This window comes from Leucoraja erinacea, chromosome 16 (genome assembly GCF_028641065.1).
Source record: "Leucoraja erinacea ecotype New England chromosome 16, Leri_hhj_1, whole genome shotgun sequence".
In the NCBI taxonomy this organism is placed as follows: domain Eukaryota; kingdom Metazoa; phylum Chordata; class Chondrichthyes; order Rajiformes; family Rajidae; genus Leucoraja; species Leucoraja erinaceus.
In genome coordinates this window covers 20082399-20104355 of record NC_073392.1, presented here as the reverse complement: position 1 = coordinate 20104355, position 21957 = coordinate 20082399, and the positions used below count along the sequence as shown (strand labels likewise).

Sequence of the window (21957 nt, the reverse complement as noted above, 5' to 3'; positions counted from 1 at the left end):
AGTATTATTCATAAAATATTACTCATTCATTCATTCATTCAGTATCATTCATTCTGTGTGGTGTACAAGAGTATAGATAGGAAATACAGGCCTAGGTTGAAGCAAAATGTTTTATGGCCTGGTATAAGCTTAACGTTGTTGTGCACTATACATGCACTCTATTGTACACTCTATTCATGCGTTCTATCTGCCAACATGGATATTTTGGAGGTGAATGACAAATCTTAGAGTGTCCTTTTTGGGTGAAACAACATTCTTCAGCCATTTTGAAACCCATATGGACACATCACCTTAGATGAGTTTATTACCATGTACATTAGGGTGCAGTGAAAATCCTTGTTTGCATGAAGCTCGGAGTGAACGGTATACAACAATTAATACGAGTGCAAAACAGCTGAACTGTGCAAGATGTTAGTGCAAAATCTGAGCAGAGCTAAAGGATTTTTCGTCCGACAAGAGGATGAGGGATGGGGTGAATGTGGTGTAGCAGTGATCTACAGTATTACCATCCCACAGGGGGGCAGAGACATGCCAATGTATTTGGGAACTATGTTCCTGCACCATCGATGCAATGAGGTGACTCTGGGAGGTTGTTGAATGGTTTGCATACTCATTGTCACCTAACCCACAGCCAACAATGGCCTATTGGGTGCCCCACATTTCCTTGATTCTTGTTGCTTTTTTGCAAATCTTCCATTCATTTTTCCTAAGTACCATCTATTGTCTCTCATTCCTCTTTCCCCTGACTCTCAGTCTGAAGCAGGGTCTTGACCCGAAACATCACCTATTCCTTTACTACAGAGAGGCTGCCTGAGTTACTCCAGCATTTAGTGTCTGTCTTCTGAATGGTGCAGCTGTTTGTCCTCACGACAAGATAACTCTCATCTCAACTGTTGCAGAAGCCTACGCTGTCCTCTGCTACCACCCAGTGGTGCAAGATGTAACTGCATGCAGATTCCTCTGCTCGCACAAGAGCACAGATCATCTCCCCCATGGTTCTACAAGGAGCTTCCAGCATTTTCCCACAAAAGTTGGATGATTTGGAATTCATGCAAGGTTGTAACTGGCTGATCTTGCCCTCCGTACTTTGTCACTTGACATCACATGGGGGCTGCAAGGGTATAGAAAGGTCCAGATCCTGGGGACAGTTTCTTCCCAGCTGTTATCAGGTAACTGAATCATCTTACCATAACAAGAGAGCAGTCCTGGACTACTGTCTACCTCATTGGTAACCCTTGGACTTTGCTGGCTTTACTTTGCACTAAACAGTACTCCCTTATCATGTAAATGACTCGATTGTAATCATGTATTGTCTTTCTGTGGACTGGTCAGCATGCAACAAAGCTTTTCACTGTGCCTCGTTACATGTGACAATAAACTAAACTGTAAACTGTAACCATGTAGCAGAAGCAAAGTATCATTCATTCAGAAGGTTGCCAGAATTCTGGACAAGTTTGGATGAGAAAATAGTTCAGTCTCTAGTACATTCATAGGACCATGTACTTGAAGGGAGTGGTAAGACTGAAGGGTTAGTGATTATTTGAATCAGATGTTATGTTCAAAGTGCAGGATCATAGATATCATGTGCTCGGAATGGAAACCAAGAGTATTGGTTTTGGTTTATTATTAACATGTTTACCGAGATACAGTGAAAAGTTAAATCCAGTTAAATGAAATCATGCTATACATGAGTACAATCAAGCCATACACAAGTACAACAGGTAGTGCAAAGAGAAAAATACCAGAATGCAGAATTTAGTTTTACAGCACTGTAGTGTTAGATTTGCAGAGAGAAAGTCCAGTGTCCGCAATTAAGGCAGGTTGGACGTTCGGGACTATCCCTAACTTTCAGGACTATCCCTAACTGTTCAGTAGCCTGATAATAGAGGGTAAGAAGCTGTTGCTGAATCTGGTGGCTTGCGATTTCAAGCCTTTGTACCTTCAGCCTGATGGGAGCAGGGAGAAGAGGGAATGAGCAGAATGAATAAGATCCTTGATTATGTTGGTGGCTTTCCCAAGGCAGTATGAAGTATTTTTGGAGTTGATGTAGGGGAGTCTGGTTTGTGTGATAGTCTGGGCTCCATCTACAATTTTCTGCAATTTCCTGAGGCATTGGTGTGCTGTACTGGCCATAGCTTCAATGTGGTTACTCTAGACAGATTAGATTGTTTATGTGATTGAAGCTCTTCATCATTGGGACATCAGACTACCACCCCATTATTTTGTCAATAATTAACTCCTTCGTCTTGCTGGCTTTGAGAGAGAGGTTGGTGTCTTGTCACTATGTTACTAAACCCTCTGTCTCCTTCCTGAACTCCATTTCATCATAGTTTGAGATCCAGCCTGCTACAGTGGTTTAATCTGCAAACTTGTAGATGGAGATAGAGAAGAATATGGCTGCACAATCGTGAGCGTATAGGGAGTATGGTAAGGAGCTGACAACTGGTGAATAATGCATCTTTCACCAACATCCCACACTTGCTCTCTCCAGTCCGACCCACACTCAGCCTCCCTAACACTGTAGGACAGGAATTTCCAGACATTGTTTCTTGCTGATTATGGACTCACCTTGTGTAATTCCACAGGAGTGGGCAACGTTATTTCTTTGATCTCCTCCTTGATCTTCTTCAACTCCAGTATTTTGTCCTTTGCCGGCACAGTTGCCAGCGAGTGTTCACTCTGGCCCTCACTGCACTCGGCTGTGGAGCCCTCAGCCTGCAGCTTGTCCAAGCCAGGATGCTCCACGGATTGTGACAGATGCCCTTCGATTCCCAAAGTCAGCTCAGTTCCAGACATTATGGAAGCCTGTGGAGAGACAGGGAGTTGTAACGGATCTGGCAACATGGGAGACAGCAGCACATGCAGCCTCTTATCTCATCGGTGCGGCACAGTGGCGCAGTGGTAGAGTTACTGCCTTACAACACCAGAGACCCGCGTTTGTCTGTTCTCCCTGTGCCCGTGTGAGGTTTCTGGGTTTCTTCCCACACTCCTAAGACATACAGGTTTGGTAAAATTGTAAATGGTCCCTTGTGTGTAGCAGTGCTAGTGTACGGGGATCACTGGTTGGCATGGACGCAGTGGGCCGAAGGGCCTGTTTCCAGGTGTATCTCTAAACTAATCAAAATTAAATTAAACTAAATCTCCATGTCATTAGATCATGGATGGTCTGCCCACCTGCTCCATTTATCTTTGCTTCATGGCTCTTATTAGCCATATCCAGCCAAACGTAATGAGTTCAGATCTGAAATTTTCAGTGTCTTCCGCCCATTCCATCTGTCATTTGGGAACAGATTTCTCTGTACTTTGCCTTTTGCCTTAAAGTCCATTCATTACCTGACTTACCGTTCCAATTAAGCTCACACCCATTGATTCTGCACAGTGTTATCAGAGGAATCTATTACTCTCTATCTATCCTATGAAGCTGCTTAATCATCCTAAAGACTTTAATTTGCCTGTATCAACAACTTTTTGGAGAATTGAATTACAGATGTAATTCTTGCTGTGAGAGAGTGTAGCATAGGTTTACAAGGCTAATTCCCGGGATGGCGGGACTGTCATATGCTGAGAGAATGGAGCGGCTGGGCTTGTATACTCTGGAATTTAGAAGGATGAGAGGCAATCTTATTGAAACATGTAAGATTATTAAGGGTTTGGACATGCTAGAGGCAGGAAACATGTTCCCGATGTTGGGGGAGTCCAGAACCAGGGGCCACAGTTTAAGAATAAGGGGTAAGCCATTTAGAACGGAGTTGAGGAAACACTTTTTCACACAGAGAGTTGTGAGTCTGTGGAATTCTCTGCCTCAGAGGGAGGTGGAGGCCGGTTCTCTGGATACTTTCAAGAGAGTTAGATAGAGCTCTTAAAGATAGCTGAGTCAGGGGATATGGGGAGAAGGCAGGAACGGGGAACTGATTGTGGATGATTAGTCATGATAACATTGAATGGCGGTGCTGGCTCGAAGGGCCGAAAGGCCTACTCCTCCACCTATTGTCTATTGTTTATGGTCCTCCACTCTTTTGGCAAAATGGTTGGTTGAGCACTGGCATGTTTCCTTGCTGTATCTCTCTGTGATTCCCTAGCTCTGTGGCATGTCCTAATCTCACTTCAAAGCAACTTGGGCTAATTTTCTCTCATTGTGGCATCTGCAGTTGGACAGGATCCCAAGCAAGCCATCTGGTAGGAACAGATATGGACAGAAAGGCAGTGTGGAGACCCTCTCTCCAAAACTAAGAATTTTCTCAGCTGATATATCTGCATTGATAAAAGTAAACAGAGGCAAGGGGGATTTTTAACAGTATCTATTTGGATGGTCTGTAATATCCACAGTATTCACCATTGAGTTCCACAATCATTACATTAATTGATGAGCACTGTTAATGCACGGACAGGCCAATCGTTCATCAATAAAAGCGGATGGCTCATTTTTGTCAATACGCAACATTCAGCGACCACTGTAGCTGGTTGGGTCACACTACCTTGAAACTAGTTGTATACATACTTTAGTTTTTGCACTATCGTGGTCTGGTTTACTTGGAGTAACTAACAATTTACTGTATATTTATTTTTGTTGATGTTGCATTAAATGAGGCTGTGAAGCTGCGGTAAGTAAGAATTTCATGGCTCCGGTTCACATCTGGTGCACATTTGAAATGAACAGCCTTGAGTTATTGCATGGGTTTTATATTGAAACCAGTGTTGATACACATAAAGCGAGATCAACAGAGAGGAAAGAAGACAGGGGCATGAGTGCACAGCTGGAGATATGTGCTGGAGAGAGGGCATCAGGCTTCCCATTCCCAACTCTAAACCTAATGCTTCTAGTGGCAGGATGGACCTCTTCAAGATGGATGGTTGCACCTTGGTAGGATTGGAATCACAGCCGTGCTAGGTGGTGAGATTTGGAGCGGTTGGGGTTTGGACTAATTACGCAGTGGGATGGGTGCTGGCAAGAAGTCATGCAAACAAAGAACAAAGAGCTCTGAAGAATGGATGAGGTGGATATCAAGAAATAGTATGGGAGCTGGGAGCAGTTTACAACAAAGTGAATGGTATGTGTAGAATGAATGTATGCAAACACAGAGAGTGCGTTTTCAGCTGCAAACAGAGATGATACAATGGTGAAACAAGAATCAACAATGTGCAGGGTGGCATAGTGGCGCAGCGGTAGAGTTGCTGCTTTACAGCACCCATAGCGCCAGAGACCCGGGTTCGATCCTGACTACGGGTGCTGTCTGTACGGATTTTGTACATTCACCCCATGACCGTGTGGGTTTTCTCCGAGATCTTCGGTTTCATCACACAATCCAAAGATATACAGATGTGTAGGTAAATTGGCTTGGTATACAGTAAGTGTAAATTGTCCCATGTGTGTGTGTAAGATAGTGTCAATGTGTGGGGATTGCTGGTCGGTGCCGATTCGGTGGGCCGAAGGGCCTGTTTCCACGTTGTATCTCTAAACTAAACTAAACTAAACTAAATAATAGGAACAGGTATTCCTGGTTTCAAAGTTCCTGGCTCAGAAAAGACAAGAAAATGAAGAAAGGACTGGGTGGCAGTACTGTAGTGTGAGGGACAGATAATGAACAATTTGAGGTGGCCAGAATGTGAGTGCAAGGGGTCTGTTAGGTGTTTTCCAAAGGCCAGCTGATGGTAGGAATAGATTGAGGAGTAAATGTGCAGTGAACCTGTCGGGGGAGGTCCAATAAATATGGAGTGTGGGATTTGAGTACTTCAGCTAATATTGCTTGGGGAAATCTCAGAGTAAAGGGAGGGGGCTGCTTTCAAAGAGTGCATGGAAGAACTATTTTGGTTGATATATTCCGGTCTTGAAACCAGGAGGAAGGTATTGTTAGATTAATTCTGCCCAATGAAGTCCTCAGCAGAGGAAAATGTAGTGAACATTAACGTTCTGTTATTTATTTTAAATCCAGGTCAGGATTTATTGCTCATCGCTAATTGCCCGTGAACTGAGTGGCATGCTTATTCATTTCAGAGGGTATTTAAAGGTCTGAAGTCACATACAGGCCAGACCACACAAAGGTACCGAAGCAGTTTTGCTTTCTCTGAAGAGAATTATTTAAATGACAACCCAGTACCTTCAGTTTCATTGTTACTGACAAGTAGCTTTTGTTTTTATCACTGACTTGTAGAGTCATAGTAATACAGTGTGGAAACAGGCCCTTCGACCCATCTTGGGCCATGCCAACCAACATGCCACATTTATAGCAGTTCCATCTGCCCATATCCCTCTAAACCTAGTGTTTAAGAAGGAACTGCAGATGCTGGAGAATCGAAGGTACACAAAAAAGCTGGAGAAACTCAGCGGGTGCAGCAGCATCTATGGAGCGAAGGAAATAGGCAACGTTTCGGGCCGAAACCCTTCTTCAGTCTGAAGAAGGGTTTCGGCCCGAAACGTTGCCTATTTCCTTCGCTCCATAGATGCTGCTGCACCCGCTGAGTTTCTCCAGCTTTTTTGTGTACCTTCCCTCTAAACCTATCCTATCCATGTACCTGTCCAAATGTCTCTTATATGTTATGATAACACCTACCCCAACTACCTCATTTGGCAGCTTGTTCCATATACCTACCAACCTTTGTGTAAAAAGTTACCTCTCAGGTTCCTGTTAAATCTTTCCCTCCTCACCGTAACCTGTCCTCTAGTTCTTGAATCGTCTACTCAGGGGAAAATACTTTTTGTATTTACACAATCTATTCCTTTCATGATTTTGTACACCTCTATAAGAACACCCCTCATCCTCCTGTGCTCAGGTGAATAGAGTCCTACCCTGTTCAACCTCTCCCTACAGTTCAAGCCCTCACGTTCTGGCAACATCTTTGTAGTTTGGTTGTTTCCTACTAATCAATTGTACTGCTAGTTAGTAGTTGCTCCGCCTAATATGCAAGAGTTATACCACGAGTTTGCTTACGTAATTCAGTCTGAGTAGCTGTTAGGTACTGTAACGTCCTGCAGACTAATGCTGTAAGTGGACTTTAATAAATAAGTGTTGTATTTTAACATGTGTACGACTCCACTCATTACATGGTGTCAGAAGTGGGATACGAACCCACACCCCCACTTGGGGACCATTTTACTTTTGAGCCTGTTGTTTCAGACGCAAACGGACAGATCCAAATGCCTGCCAAAACGATTGATGACCCTGTTGTCCTACTTGCAAAGTTTAGAGTTGTGTGACCTCCCCTCAAACTCTATTATCGAACATACCGAGTTTTTTGCTCGTATGCAACAAGTTGCCGATAGTGTTTTAATAGTGACTTGAAACACATGGCTGCACACTGTCATTTTTTAGATTTATACAATGAACTGATCCGGGACAAACACGTTGGAGGTATGCTTAATGACAAGGTGAGAGACAAATTACTTCGTAACACTGAGCTGTCTCTTTATCAAGCTGAACATGCCCGTCAGATTGCTGAGCTAACGATTTCTCACACTAAGTCTGTGATCTCTGGCCAGCACTTGCAGTATAATGTTAACTTTATAGATACTCCTGTCATAACAGGCATCCGCAGCCTTCCCGAGCCTGGCAGCAGAGAAGGTCTGCTGCTCGATGTCCTAATTGTAACTATTCTCATGCTCCGGCTCGGGAGTTCTGTATTGTTTATGGTAAAATTTGCAATTTCTGCAAGAAATTCAACCACTTTGCAAAATGTTGCCATTCCCTTGTGACTCAATCTGTCCCAAGGCCGAGTTTGCACCTGTCACAGCATGAGTTTGCTGATATCGAAAGCCGAGAGCTTGAGGTGCCATCCTCCGCTCAGCTCTCTGAAAGTGAAGATAACAGTTCAGCCATCCACTCTCTCCTCCCTTCCTCTAATGAGCAACTTGACCCTGAGGTAACCATGTTTGTGAATAACAAGCCTGTGATCGCAAAGATTGATACCGGAGCGAAATGCAATGTCATCTCGTTATCTGAGTTTAAAAAAATATGTAATGCTGAACATGTTGAAAAGGCCTCGGCCACGCTTCAGGCCTATGGGGGTGATGTTCTACTGATGGGCAAACTGATTTAAACTGCATCATAGACTAGCAATCTCATACCCTAAAGGTTTATATAGTCAAGGGGGATTCTGAAACTCTGCTTGGTATCAATGCATGTCACGATCTAGGCCTAGTCTACTTTGGCCGAGCTGTCCATCAACTCTTTCTCGCTGAGGGCCCCGCTCAGCAAATACTCTCTCAATATAGAGAACTATATAACGATGAGCTTGGTAAGCTGCCCCTCACGTACAACATCGCTGTTGATCTCTAAGTAACTCCTGTGGTTCGAGCACCACCTCGTGTTCCGCATGCCATGTGTGACAGACTACATAATGAGCTCAAGTGGATGGTCTCCCTGGATGTCATTGCTGAAATTTCTGACCCATCTGACTGGGTTTCCACCATGGTGATTGCAACGAAGAAGAACAAGGAGGAAATCCGTATCTGCATAAACTACAGGAATCTCAACACAGCTATCAAACACCCGCACTACCCTATGTGAACGATAGAGGAAGTTGCTGCTCAAATAGGCAACGCATCAGTGTTCTCCGTTCTGGATGCCAAAAGTTCATTTTGGTGGATTCTGCTGTCCACAGACTCGTTGAACCTTACCACGTTCGGCACCCCCTTCGGCCGTTACAAATTCCTGAGAATGCCCTTTGGCATCAACTCTGCAAGCTAGGTTTTCCAGCGCACAATGGTACAACTGTTTGCGGGGTATCCATGCGCCATTATTGTTGATGACATTTTCGTCTACGGGCGCGACTTGGCTGAGCATGACGCTAATCTGAAGAAAGTGCTGGACCACGCCAAAAACATTCAGCTCAAACTCAATCCCCTGAAGTGCAAGTTTCGGGTCCCGGAAGTTACCTATGTCAGACTTGTTTTCACAAGTGCTGTAAATGGACTTTAATAAATAAGTGTTGTATTTTGACGTGTGTATGACGCCACTCATTACAATCTTGTAAATCTTCTCTGCACCACTTCCAGCTTGACAACATATTTCCTATAACATGGTGCCCCAAACTGATCCCAATACTCTAAATGTGGCCTTACCAATGTCTTATACTCAAAATATTGACTGATAAAGGCCAATGTGCCAAAAGACCTGCCCCTTTTCCGGGGTTACGTCCGTGCCCGGGTGGGATTAGAAAGGGAATACGCCCTGTCTGTGGGCACCCTGAGGGAGTTCCGGGACCGCTGGGCTCCGCAGGGTGTTGAATGTATCCTCAATAAGGATTGTATCATAATTGTATAATAGTTTAGTATGGATATATGTTTGTATTGTATTTATGGTGGTGGGTTCTGGCTTGTTTTATTGTAGTGTAAATATTATTTTTTAATAATTGAATAAATTTTTTGATTAAAAAAAAAAAAAAAAAAAAAAAAAAAAAAATGTGCCAAAAGATTTCTAGACCACCCTATCTACATGTGATGCCACTTTTAATGAAACTATGTACCTCATTTAATAATGAATAAATAATGGATTACTGATGGAATAGCTAGGAGTAAAACTGATTTGATAGAGGACTAAATTCAGTGGGCATTAGCTTCAATTAACTGATACCAGTGATTGGTGGACAAAAATCCTTTGTGTTAAAATATATCCTTTGAGGTATTGATACACAGGTTGGGAATAGCTTTCTGAAATCAGGTGCACCATGTTATTTCTTGTTTTTTCAGACTGCACTGAGGAAGATGGTCCCACTCCTGCTGCTCTTCCTATGCCTTGCTGTGTGTGGGGATTTTAATTTTGCCTACTTAAGGAGGCTGGGGCACACATGTGCATTTAGAATGTTGTGGCACAAATGTGGGTGATTACTGAGAGTACTTGCCTGTGCCACCTGGCAAGGAGAAAGGTCTTACCATGGCATGTGGTTTGATAATCCGTTCTTTGCGTCCTCACCTACCCAGTGGGTACAAGCGGGCATCTCCAGCAGGTTCCCCAGCAATGAAACAAGATGAGAGGAAACACACCAACACCGCCGACCCTAACCACATCCATCCATCGCCCGGGTAACAAAGTAATAATGTGCAGAGATTATCCACAACCACACACACCAACAACATTTCCAACCAAGATGAGAGGAGGGCAGAAGTCTGGCCCAGCCGGAGCATCTTGAGATTTACAGAGCACAGCAACAATAAAACAAGAGCAGTTACCTCAATTTCTCTCAACAGTTCAGACTGTCCACATGTTTCTAAATCTTCCAGGGCCTGAGACCAAAACTTGTCTTCCTGGTCTTGGTCGGATCCGTTGTGATTGCTAAGGAATCTGTTTAACGTACGAACCAAAGTGTCAGTATCTTCACCTCTATGCCCTCAGCACCAATGGGGCAAAGGTCACGATTCCCTGACTGAACTGAACCTGGGGAGAGATGAGGAAGAGTGGGGAAATGGGAAGCTGGGGGATGGGGACAGGACAAAGGACTGGAGTTCTGCTGGCTTCTGGTGGGCAACCTTGGGAATTCTCCGCTCTGAGGGTTGTGGAGCCCAGGGGTGTTTAAGGGGGAAGCCGATACCGTTTGTAAGATCGGGGGATTGGGAGCTATGGGGAACCTACCCAGTGGAGGAGTTGTGGCCTGGGTTAGATTGTCCAACATCATATTGAATGGTTGGTCAAGCTGGTGGGGTCTGGTGGCCTTCCCTTCTCCCATTTCGTGTTCTTACTTGGGAGCAGGGGATGACGAGTGGGGATTTGAACGTGGTACCAGTGGCCCCAGGATAGTCACATAGGTACATGGATCATGGGCACATGTGGGCCCTGAACGACAGCAAGAAAGAACAAATCACCAAAGGATAGTGATTCAGCTAAAACAATACATGGCGAGGAATTGCACCGGTGAAACACAGAAGATGCAGGAGAGTATGTAGGATGGAGGGGAGGGAGGTGCAGGGAACGTCCTGGGCAGTGAGAAGGTTGATGACAAAAGAGCTCAGAGTTGAGACACAGACAACCTGAGAAGAGAAAAAAAACAAAGACAATGTAACAGACAACATGGTGAAGATGGAGACACAATGAGGACAGTATGAAAAGCTACCACATTCAAATACACATGCACGTGGCCTCAAAAAGGGAAGCAATATCCTGACTTTTAGACCTCTTTTTGGGCTTCAGTCAAGGGTTTAAATAAGTGAGAACATTTCTGGACTGTTCGCAGGGACGTATACCGAGACAGACATCAAGTGCTGCTTGAAAATCATCAACTCGGTGAAAGGCTGCCAGAAACCTGTTGGTCTTCCAGGAGCACGAGCAATGTGTAAGGGAATGCTGCCAACTGCAAACATTCCAGGCTCTGAGAGTATGTGCTGAGGAATGCACTGAAGATCGTGTAGCCAATGCAAAGCCTTTGTGGGGAGGGACTGCAATCTGAGGCCCTACTAACTGAACATGAGCGGTTATTCCTCTGTAATCATCTCACAAACATTTAAATGGTGCATTATTCAAAGAGCCTTCTTGAGTGGCAATAGTACTTTGCACATAGAATGTATTAACTTGATGACACCACAAAGCTATTGAATTGTCAACACTCTGAATGTAATAAAAGCCATGTACTATCTGGTATGATTTACATTTATCTTTTATGAATGAAGTCTATTTTTGAAATTCAAAATCTGTTTAAAACACAGATACTGCATGATAAATTTTTAGTGTTCTAAATAGTGGGTGTGAGGTTGCAGTTTTAATGGGTTTGTTATTTTTTTACAGTGATGTTGTAGCCTGGCCTATCGCTGTACATGCATGATGGGTGGACTGTTTAAAGAGGAACATGAATGGATTGATGCACTTGTCAATGGAATGATTTGTGAAGGAAGCCATGTACTGATTATGCTGCATTTCCTGCATGCATTTTTATGAATAAAGTATATTTTTGGAAATAAAAAGGGACAGATGTGGAAATTGTTTTGATTTAATTTGCACAAAAATGCACATTCCACGGGCACATTCCAAGATGGAGGAGCAAGTGCTGAGGGACCCACTGAGGGTGCAGACACCGCAAAGGCTCTGCGGGGAGGAAAGTTTGGGACTGTGCTGCTGCTGGACACAGGGGCTGGCCCTGTGTAACCGCCTCTCAGACACCTCATGGTCTGACTGCATTGTTTAAAGAGAAAACCTGAGTGGTGTGGCTGCTAAGGGAACTGATGGTACAGAGAAAGACATGTCCTCATTGTATTTGCTATAAATATTATAAATAAAATACATTTTGGAAAATAAATCAATTCAATTTTCACAGAGATAGTCACGCAATGTCCCTTCTTTAAGTTGATGATTTGTATCCCCAAAGGCGTTAGACCTCTTTCCCCACCCTCCCCCATTCATCTGCAGGCTCTTTACTCAGCTGTTGTGAATCCACTGTATTCCTTTCTCTAGGGGCCATTGGAGGAAGGATTAATGAACCTGACTGATGCAAAGAATCAGGAACACATAGGTCTCTTCAATGAAGAGTTGGGTGGCTGCCAGGAAGTGAAGCTTTCTATTTGATTTTAACCATATATTTTCAATGTTTTTGAGAGTGTGCATTTAAGTTTTTTTAAAACATGACAAGTATTTGATATCTGAGTGCTTTAGCAACCCCCTTGGGCCTGGGTGGGACCTCATTCCTGGGCCAGTCCAAGGATAGGACTGCCACTTTCAGTGGGAGAAGGATCGGGGGCCACACTGGAAAGAGAAGTGTAGTTCAGGTACAGAGACGCACCAACTTTGGGGTAGCAAAAAAACTTCCTGACTGACAGTCAGTATAAACGTTTCCCATTGAACTGAAGCACACTCAACTGTGGAAGAAGAAGTGGTGACTGGAACAGAATTGCAATGGAGATCCTTCTCTTACCCAGCTGCCTTGTCCCAATCATCCTTGCTGAAGGCACCATCTGTGCAGGGATAGCTCTTCCGACGACTGCTTTGTGCAGGCAGGCTGCTCCTTCGGCTTGTATCCTGCTCCCCATGAGGTGGTAGCACAGCCCCTCCAGACTGATGATGGTAGGAACCTAAACGTCATGAGAATGTTGTAATGCAGCACAGCCCCTCCAGACTGAAATTATGGGAGTAGGAACCCATAAATGTCAATGAAGATCCCGTACCTGTTCTCTCAATATCCCCTGCAGGGCATTACTAACTCCCTCTTAGCCAGTGGCCTCAACTACCCCTCTGTGGCAAGAGTTCCTTGCCCACTCTCTTGAGTTTTCTCAGTTTGGTTTAGAGATACCCCTTGCACTTGGGGAAAATCTTCCTGCATGCCCTTCGTTTTGTAAGTTTCCCCCCTCTCAATCTTCTAAATTCTAGAGTTCCCAGTCCCACCAGCAATCGCCCATACCCTAGAGATACAGCATGGAAACATGCCCTTCGTCCCAACGAGTTCCCTCCCACCAGCAATCGCCCATACCCTAGTTCTATCCTACACACTAGGGACAATTCAGCACATTGACCTTTATCAGTCAAAGTACTGAGTATAGAAGTTGGAAGGCCATGTTGCAGAAATATAAAACGTTGGTGAGGCCATATTTAGACTATTGTGTTCAGTTTTGATCACCATGTTATAAGAAAAATGTTGTCAAGCTCGAAAGGGTTCAGAGAAAATTTACCAGGATGTTGCCAAGACTCAAGAGAGCTGTAGGGAGAGGTTGAGCAGACTAGGGGTTTGGTCCTTGAGGCGCAGGAGGATGAAGGGTGATCTTATAGAGATCTCTCTCAAAATCATGAGAGGAATAGATCAGGTAAACGCACAGAATCTTTTGCCCAGAGTTGGGTAATCGAGAATCAGAGGACACAGGTTTAAGGTGTGGGGGGGGGGAAAGATGTAATGGGAACCTGAGGGCTAATTTTATATCGAAGTCACGTGAGTGACTACGTGAAGAGCTCGTCAGCCCGCATGCGCGCCAATACTTCAAACGCATGGCCCGTGGTTTGGCTGGGGGGAACGTCGGTAAGTTTAAAAACCTTTCAGGTAAGTGCAAATGTGCACAGGGAGTATTTTGTGTGTAATTCCAACGTGTCTCTAGATTTTTACTATGGAGAAGCCTAGGACAAAACCAAGACGGGCCGCTGTAAAACGGGCAGCAGAAGACCGCGGCAGTGCGGGAAGCCGGCGGCCGTCCATTTCTACCTCAGAGTTGCTGGCAGCTCCGGTCTGCACAGCTAGCTCTGATTTGGCTCCTAAAGGGAGCAGCTTGGGAGCCCCGAAGGGGGGTAAAAGCTACAGCAAAATCAATGAGACAAGTTCTGTCGGACGATTCAGGCCAGGAGGATACTGCTCCCACATCCATGACAGATGTAATAGGTCGTTAGTCTCAGTTGCAGCATCTAATGGAAAAGATGCTGGCACATAATATGCTCCATGCTATGGAGGCATACGCAGGCAGTTTGACTCAAACGCCTGTGGCTACTCCTGGTTCAGGGTTGCTATATTCCTCCCACTCAACACAACGATGAGGCCGGATAAGGCAGTTATATTTGATAATAATGTGACCTTTTATATAGATGAGTTACTTAAGTAGAGCAGATCAGGTGAACTAGGCTTTAAGTTGGAGCTCTTGGCATATCCACCAGATTGCAGATTATGTGTGGTTACATATATTAAAGAATAGATAAAGGTTACAAAAAACCTTCGAGGCAGCGAACGGACTGTCTTCATCAGTCATAAAAAACCACATAGAAGGGTAATGGTGCAGACCATTTCTAGGTGGTTAAGATGCGTTTTAGCTAACGCGGGAGTGGATACTGATGTATTTAAATCTAAGTCTACTAGGGCTGCAGCTACTTGGGCAGCGAGTAATATGGAAGTTCCACTGGATCACATTCTTGCATCAGCAGGATGGGCCGACGAGCGAACTTTTCAGACATTTTATAATAAACCAATTACCAGGCCTGGTTTATTTGCTAGCAAAATATTAATTGAATCAACTGTTTATCCCTGATGTGAAGGGACTATTTTTTCCATTAAAGCATGAACATGTTTGAAAATTAACATCATGTTTCAATGAAGTACGTTTCTTCAACCATGGTTGGTCGACTGGAGCAGTGTGTCTGCATGGAGACTGGTTCACTGCATGAAACCACAGAGCTTTGAATGCTTCATGTGGTCACTCACGTGACTTCGATATAAAATAGAAAGATTAAATGAGCTTACCGTTTGAAGTTTGATCTATATTTTATGAGAAGTTGAAGTGAGGGAATACGTGCCCTCCGCTCCCAACCCTACTTCTCATAACGATAATTTGGTAATTCTAAGGTTGTTAATCTTTCTATAGCTTAAGTTCAGCAACTAGTCTGTGGTTTCATACAGCTGCTCTGAAGATTGACGCGCATGCGGACTGGCGGGCTCTTCATGAATTCCCTCACTTCAACTTCTCATAAAATAATGATCAAACTTCAAACGGTAAGTTCTCGTTTAATCTTTCTATTATTTTACACAAAGGGTTGTTGATGTATGGAACAAGCTGCCAGAGGAGATAGTTGAGACAGGTACCATCACAACATTCAAGAAAAATTTAGACAGGTACATTGACAGGGTATGTTTAGGGGGATATGGGCCAAATACAGGCAGGAGCGACTAGTATAGATGGGCCATGTTGGTCGGCGTAGGAAAGTTGGGACGAAGGGCCTGTTTCCATGATGTGTTCTGTACAAAAGAAATCACTACCACATGATGGCAGCAAACACCATCAATCAGATTCCAATATCCTGGTTCTGTGTTCTGATTAGGAAAATGAGCAGAAATACCATCAGCACTGTCAGTCACAGCTGGATAGTGAACGCAAAATTCTGATTTTAATATTTAAATATTGCTTCACCATGACCTGAGTACATTGAGATGTAAAGTTCAAAACTCTGTAGAATGGAGCCAGTCCATAGCTAATCAAGATGACCGTACTGCCATGAGTCAGTCATGACCTTTCTAAGTAGCCAATTACTGTCCAGATTAAAATTAAATAAAAAGTATAGATGCTGGAAATATGAAATTAAAAAAGAAAACCTTTTCAAGTTTTAATGCATTAAAAAATGTTCCGATGAGAAGTTCAATACAAGTTCTAATGAAGGGTCTTCTAGTTGAAATGTTGATTGTTTCTCTTTCCACAGATGCTGCCTGACCTGCTGAGGTGTTCCAGCATGTTTTGTTTTACTACCCAGGTCAAATTCTGTTCTTGACGAGTAACCAATCAGCACCCAGATCAAGCAGTCTCCTGTCCTGTAGCCAATCACCACTCAGGTTAACTCTGTGATGGTCCAATAGCCAATCACCATTCAATTCAACCCTGTTGCTGTGGAGTAGCCAATCACCATTCAATTCAACCCTGGTCAAAGTGTGTGCTGTCCAGAGTGAGTAATTAAGCAGGCTTGTCCTGGTGGCAAGTTGTTCTTGTTTAGACACGAAGGTCTAGAGTAACTCAGCATAGGTCAGGCAGCATCTCTGGAGAAAAAGGATGGGTGTCATTTTACGTCAGGACGTCGGAATCCTTCTTCAAGAACATTTTCTCCAGAGATGCTGCCTGAGCCACCAAGTTATTCCAGCACTTTGTGTCTATCTTCAGTGTAAACCATAATCTGCAGTTCCTTCCTTCACAAGTTGTTCTTGGTTCCTGGTTCTCATTGACTGAGCTACTCCCTCTCTATATAATTTGGTGGAGAGTACTTTTGCATCGATCCCTCTCACTCCACTTCTTGTTGGGGGGGGGAGGGCGTAAGTTTTGTCACTGTTCACTACTTGGCTGAGATTGTGAATTTGCTCCGTGGATACAAAACTGAACTACCTTCCCGTAGCACAATGTACTTGTGCTCACAAATGCTTCAGCAAACCCGTCCTGAAGGTGAACAGCACGTTGAGTTGGCCACACTCCAGACGAATAGTACAGACCATTTCCAAGGATCTCACTTTGGTTTCCAAATGCTCCTTCCATTCCCGAGCCATCCCAGGACTCCATGGCACTATCCATGCTTGGAATGGTGTTTGAGTAGATCTTGGAGAATTTACTTGTCTTCTGTAAATCAGGAAGCTCATCATCAGGTTCACTCAACTCACTCATGGCACTGGATTTCTTTGAAAAATAACCTGGAAAAGAGTTTGAAATCTGAATTAAATACTGATTTGTTTTTTCTCATTCATTACCCGGAAGCATCTAACATACCTAGTTTCCCTAACAGGCCTACGGTTTAGGGAACAGTAGTGTGGAGAAACCGCCTGGCTTTGAAAGGCACAAGGGACCTCAGCTGGCAAACTGTTTAAGAAGTAACTGCAGATGCTGGAAAATCGAAGGTACACAAAAATGCTGGAGAAACTCAGCGGGTGCAGCAGCATCTATGGAGTGAAGGAAATATCCTATTATTTTCTTCGCTCCATAGATGCTGCTGCACCCGCTGAGTTTCTCCAGTATTTTTGTGTACCTACAGCTGGCAAACTATCTGAAATTATTTGCTGCCGAGAGAACAGGATAAGGTTGCAATCAGCAAGCCAGCAAGAGCAGATCAATCAAACAAAAAATGGTTTTGTGGATACGTTTGTGCTTAGTATATGGAAAAGCCAATTTCAACTGAGACCTGAGACATGAAATTTTAGAAAAATCATCTGCACCTCTTCTTATTAATTCCATACTCAGTAAGTTTTAGGCACAAACACTCATATGTGGCATTGAGTATGATTGGATTTGATGCTTAAGTTTTTTTCTTCACATGGAGATTTTATTCAGTTAATTACAGTTACAGAGTACTGAGGAGATCAGAACTGCCTTGTAGTTTGCAAACATCAATCAATCATTAAATTACAATGTTGTCATCTTTATCCATAATGCAGTGCCCAGTGTTCACGGAAGACCTCCAGAGTCCCTGTGGACACCGCATGTACCGTCTCCAGGGACATGAGGGCCACCCCTCTCCTTACTGAGTGATCAAATATCAGGAGCATGAGGCTGAAATGAAGCCACAATTTGAGGAGCACCTTTGAGAAGCAACCCCTTCAGATACTCATACAGGGGCTGCAACCTCTAACACTACACATTGTCTCAGAAAAGCTGTTTCCCTTTTGTACAGTTGTTAAAATAGTTAAATGTTGAAGATACTTATTTACTGGACAGCGAGTGGCCGATTCACAATTTCCTCCCCCACTCCAGCTTTGGTGGCAGTCATGTAAATTGATATGTACCAATGGAATATTCTTTGCGAGTGGCATCACTGGAGAGTCCATCTTGAAGTAATTTATCGACCACAGACACATATCCTACTGTATGAAAGGGATTGCCAGAAAACTGACAGGAGCAGAAAATCCAGATAGAGTTTTGCTTTTCCAGCTCAGGGACATTACATCCATTGGCTCAGATCTACATTTCATAGCCAGTAATATGCCACATGGTACAATAACCCTGCTGGACCGCTCGGGGCACATACATTGTCAGTGTGACTTACAGCTGCAAGAATTAAGGAACAGGAGCACTTAGTCCATCGGGCCTAAAAACCATTCCATTTGAATATGGCTGATCTGCACATTACTCCCAGCCCTCATCCCAATAATCTCCCAATTTTATTGTTTCTGAGTCTCTGCTTTGATGCCACTGATTCTATCAATGTCACAGTCTTTATGAGAGTGGTACAAGAGAATATAGACCAACCAGGAAATAAAGCATCGATGGGGAAATTGATAGCTCATCCCCCCCCCCTTACCATGTAAACAGCATCCACACTGTTTTGATATCTTTGTTTTAATCAAAGAACAAAATATGTGGCAATTCATAGTTTCAACCGCCTTGTAGGCAGCGGGATCGCCAGGCTCTTTGGGTGAAAGGTGCATATCCAATGGAGCACAGGAGACTGCAGATGCCAGAACCTTGCGCTACACAAAAATAGACTGAAAAAGGATCCTAATGTCGTCTGTCCATTTCCCTTCACGGAAGCCTGCTGAATCCCTTCAGCAATTTGTTTTATTGCTCACTACTATTCACTTCTGAACACTCTGATCTAATTTTAAATTGTATTTCCTTTTTTTCCCTGCCTGAAGAAATAGACTTTATATCAAACCCCTTATAACATTGAATGCATCTTAGCACACTGACCCTCTCAATCCGACACAAAGGGATACAATGCTTGCTGATGTTAAGTCCCCATGGTGTACCATCCCACGACTCTTCATGAATACTCACGATCTGCTTGCTTCTTAATTTTGAGGGTGACTGTCTCTCCAGCCATCTGTAGAAGGTGGATGGCTTCACTCAGAGGTTTGCCCTTGAGGCTCATGTTGTTAATGGCCAATATTCTGTCCCCAACATGAATGGCACCGGTCCTGAAAACAAAATGAAAACAATCACCGGTCCACATCCAATCCCAACACTCCGCATCATCCCCCCTCACGCAAGCTCCCCCGTCAACAGCCGCTGCTTCCCTGGATTTAGAATATCGGCCCATATATGTTTTCCAATCCATAACTAGGAGGGAAGTGAAAATCATCAAAATTGCAGATCATGAGATGGCAGTGTTGCCTCACCAATCTGTTTCAGCTCTGCAGGCCTAAAGAAGAATCCATTGGGTGAAATTTGCTTAAAAACAAAGCACTGGGAGTAGGAGCAGGCCGCTAGTCCCCTTGCATCTGTTCCCCCATCAAATAAAAACATAGCTGGCCTGGTATCTCTGTGACATTTTCCTGCATAGCACCATTGAGCCACATGGCACAGAAACAGGCCCTTCAGCTGACCATATCCACCTTGACCACTTGGGGCGGCACAGTGGTGCAGTGGTTGAGTTGCAGCCTTACAGTGTCAGAGACCTGGGTTCGATCCTGACTCCGAGTTCTGTCTGTATGCAGTTTGTACGTTCTCCCCGTGATGGCGTGGGTTTTCCCCGGGTGCTCCGGTTTTCTCCCACACTTCAAAGATATACAGGCTTGTGGGTTAATTGGCTACGGTTAAAATTGTAAATTGGCCCCAGTGTGTAGGATAGTGTTAGTGTATGGGGATCGCAGGTAAGAGTGGGCTCGGTGGGCCGAAGGGCCTGTTTCCATGCTGTATCTTTAAACTAAACTAAACTTTATTTAACCATACCAATCCTATTTCCCCACTTTTGGTTTGTAGACTTCTATATCTCAACTTTTCAATTACTTATCTTGATGCTTCTTAAATGTTGTACCTGCCTCCACTACCTCCCCACTCAGTGTATTCAAGACTCCAGCTACACAAAGCACATGCAGAGGTTCAGAGTGAATTTTCTACCTTTCCGCCAGACCTTTCTTGGTCAGTCCACTGATCACAATGGGATCGAAGGGCTCCTCAGTGCCAGAGATGGTAATTCCCAGTGGCCCTCCGTACCTCTTCAGCTCCACGCTGTATATTATGGCACCAGTCCTTTCCTGCTCATCTGATGGAGATAAAGAGTTAGAAACAAATACCCAAAATGGCACAATGCTTGTTGTTGATAACGCACAGGATGTCCTATCGTCTAAAGGAATACAAGACTGAGAATCTCAGCTAATGGGCTACACTATACCTTCCTGGTCAATCTCTGATTTTTGATCTACCAAAGCTCTCATCCGAGTCTTGTTTGGGAAGTTCTTGCGGTACGTGTACTTTGACTTTGCAACCCACATTGCTCAGCTTAACTCCAAAGCTGGGATAGAAAAGAATTTGGGACAGAAAAGCTTCCATGCTCCAATGATGCCAAGGCCCTACTAAGGGACTGTCTGAAGCATTGCACAGATAGATTATGATTAAAAATGAAGCCGTCTATGGAACCCATGGTACTGCAAGATAATCAACCTGTCCTTAGAGTGGTTAATGGGCAGCCGAGAGGGAGCTTCTGTCTCCTCTTGTCCTAGAAACAGGACATATGTCCATGTCTGGGAGTGTTTGATGGACAGTGAGGGAGGTTTTATTCTGTATATAAGCTGCAATTTCCCAGTCATGGGATTGCTTGGTGGAACAGTATTGAGGGAGTTTACTCTGTACGGTCCCTGCCCTGGGAATGATTAATGGGACAGTGTGAAGGGAGTTTTTTTCTGTGCTTAGCCTCTCTTGCCAATTGTTTTATTGATGGATGAGTAGAGAGGGAGCTATGCATATCTAATACATATTGGAAGAGCCCCATGAATCCGTGAAGAGACTGTGTGGAGGGATCTGCTAACTCCTGTATGGGAGAGATATTGATATTTTAGTTGAACATCGTGCTTAATCAATGAGGATCCATTTTTGTAAAGAGAACCCATGGACAGTGCAACCCTTCTTGAGATTTGGTCTCCCTTTGCACGCTGAGTACCTGAGTTGTCCTCATCTTTTCGGATCTTCAGTTTGACTAGCTCGTCACACTGCTGCAAGATTTGCACGGCGTCCTCCATTGAGCAGTTCTCTAACCGGATGTTGTCAATGGCTAGAAGTTTGTCCCCGGGCTCCAGAGTCCCGGTTCTATTGAAGGAAGACAGCAAATGAGAATTCCAGGTCGCAGGGTGACGAACAAAGGGCCATCTGCCATAGTGCAGAGTAATGGTTAGTGTTCTATTCCCACATTCCCAGTGAATGATACTCATTATCAATGGGATCCCACCATCATCCCCTTCACTCCCCTTCAGCTCTCTTAAGTGTCTGTTCTCTGTAACTCCCTGGTTTGCTCGTCCATCCCCACTCCCTTTCTCATGGCACTTTCCCACACGACTGCAGGAGATGCCACACCTGCCCTTTGGTCAAGTCCCCTCACACCATCTAGGGACCCAACACTACCTGGAGAAGCAGCAATTCACTTTCACTTCTTCCTTTCTAATATACTGCATCTGATGTAGTCTTCAGGAAAAAACAAATGTGGATTGGGGCCCACTTTGCAGGCTCCCCTTATTGATTCTGCAGGCTGAGAGACCAGAAGATGAAAATGTTATCTTTTTATCTTACGACTGAAAAGATTACATTTCATTTCAGTCTAGGCACGCTCAAGACTTGAATTTACCAAGCTCAGACTCGGTCCGTTTCAGAGCTGGCCTGTTCTCATGAAAGGTCATTGACCT

At 44.1% G+C, this 21957-nt stretch overlaps 1 protein-coding gene across 2 annotated transcripts in view; it reads right to left on the bottom strand.

The window, feature by feature from the left end:
* grip2b (glutamate receptor interacting protein 2b) overlaps positions 1 to 21957 on the bottom strand; it is a 385341-nt gene that overhangs the window by 8486 nt on the left and 354898 nt on the right. For both annotated transcript variants that reach the window (XM_055647780.1, XM_055647779.1), the window contains 7 exons: positions 21222 to 21367; positions 20183 to 20327; positions 19121 to 19260; positions 16867 to 17043; positions 12829 to 12985; positions 10163 to 10274; positions 2569 to 2805 (listed from right to left, as the gene is read on the bottom strand). In XM_055647780.1, the coding sequence (XP_055503755.1) occupies positions 2569 to 2805; positions 10163 to 10274; positions 12829 to 12985; positions 16867 to 17043; positions 19121 to 19260; positions 20183 to 20327; positions 21222 to 21367 (1114 nt within the window). The remainder of the gene's footprint in view (positions 1 to 2568; positions 2806 to 10162; positions 10275 to 12828; positions 12986 to 16866; positions 17044 to 19120; positions 19261 to 20182; positions 20328 to 21221; positions 21368 to 21957) is intronic.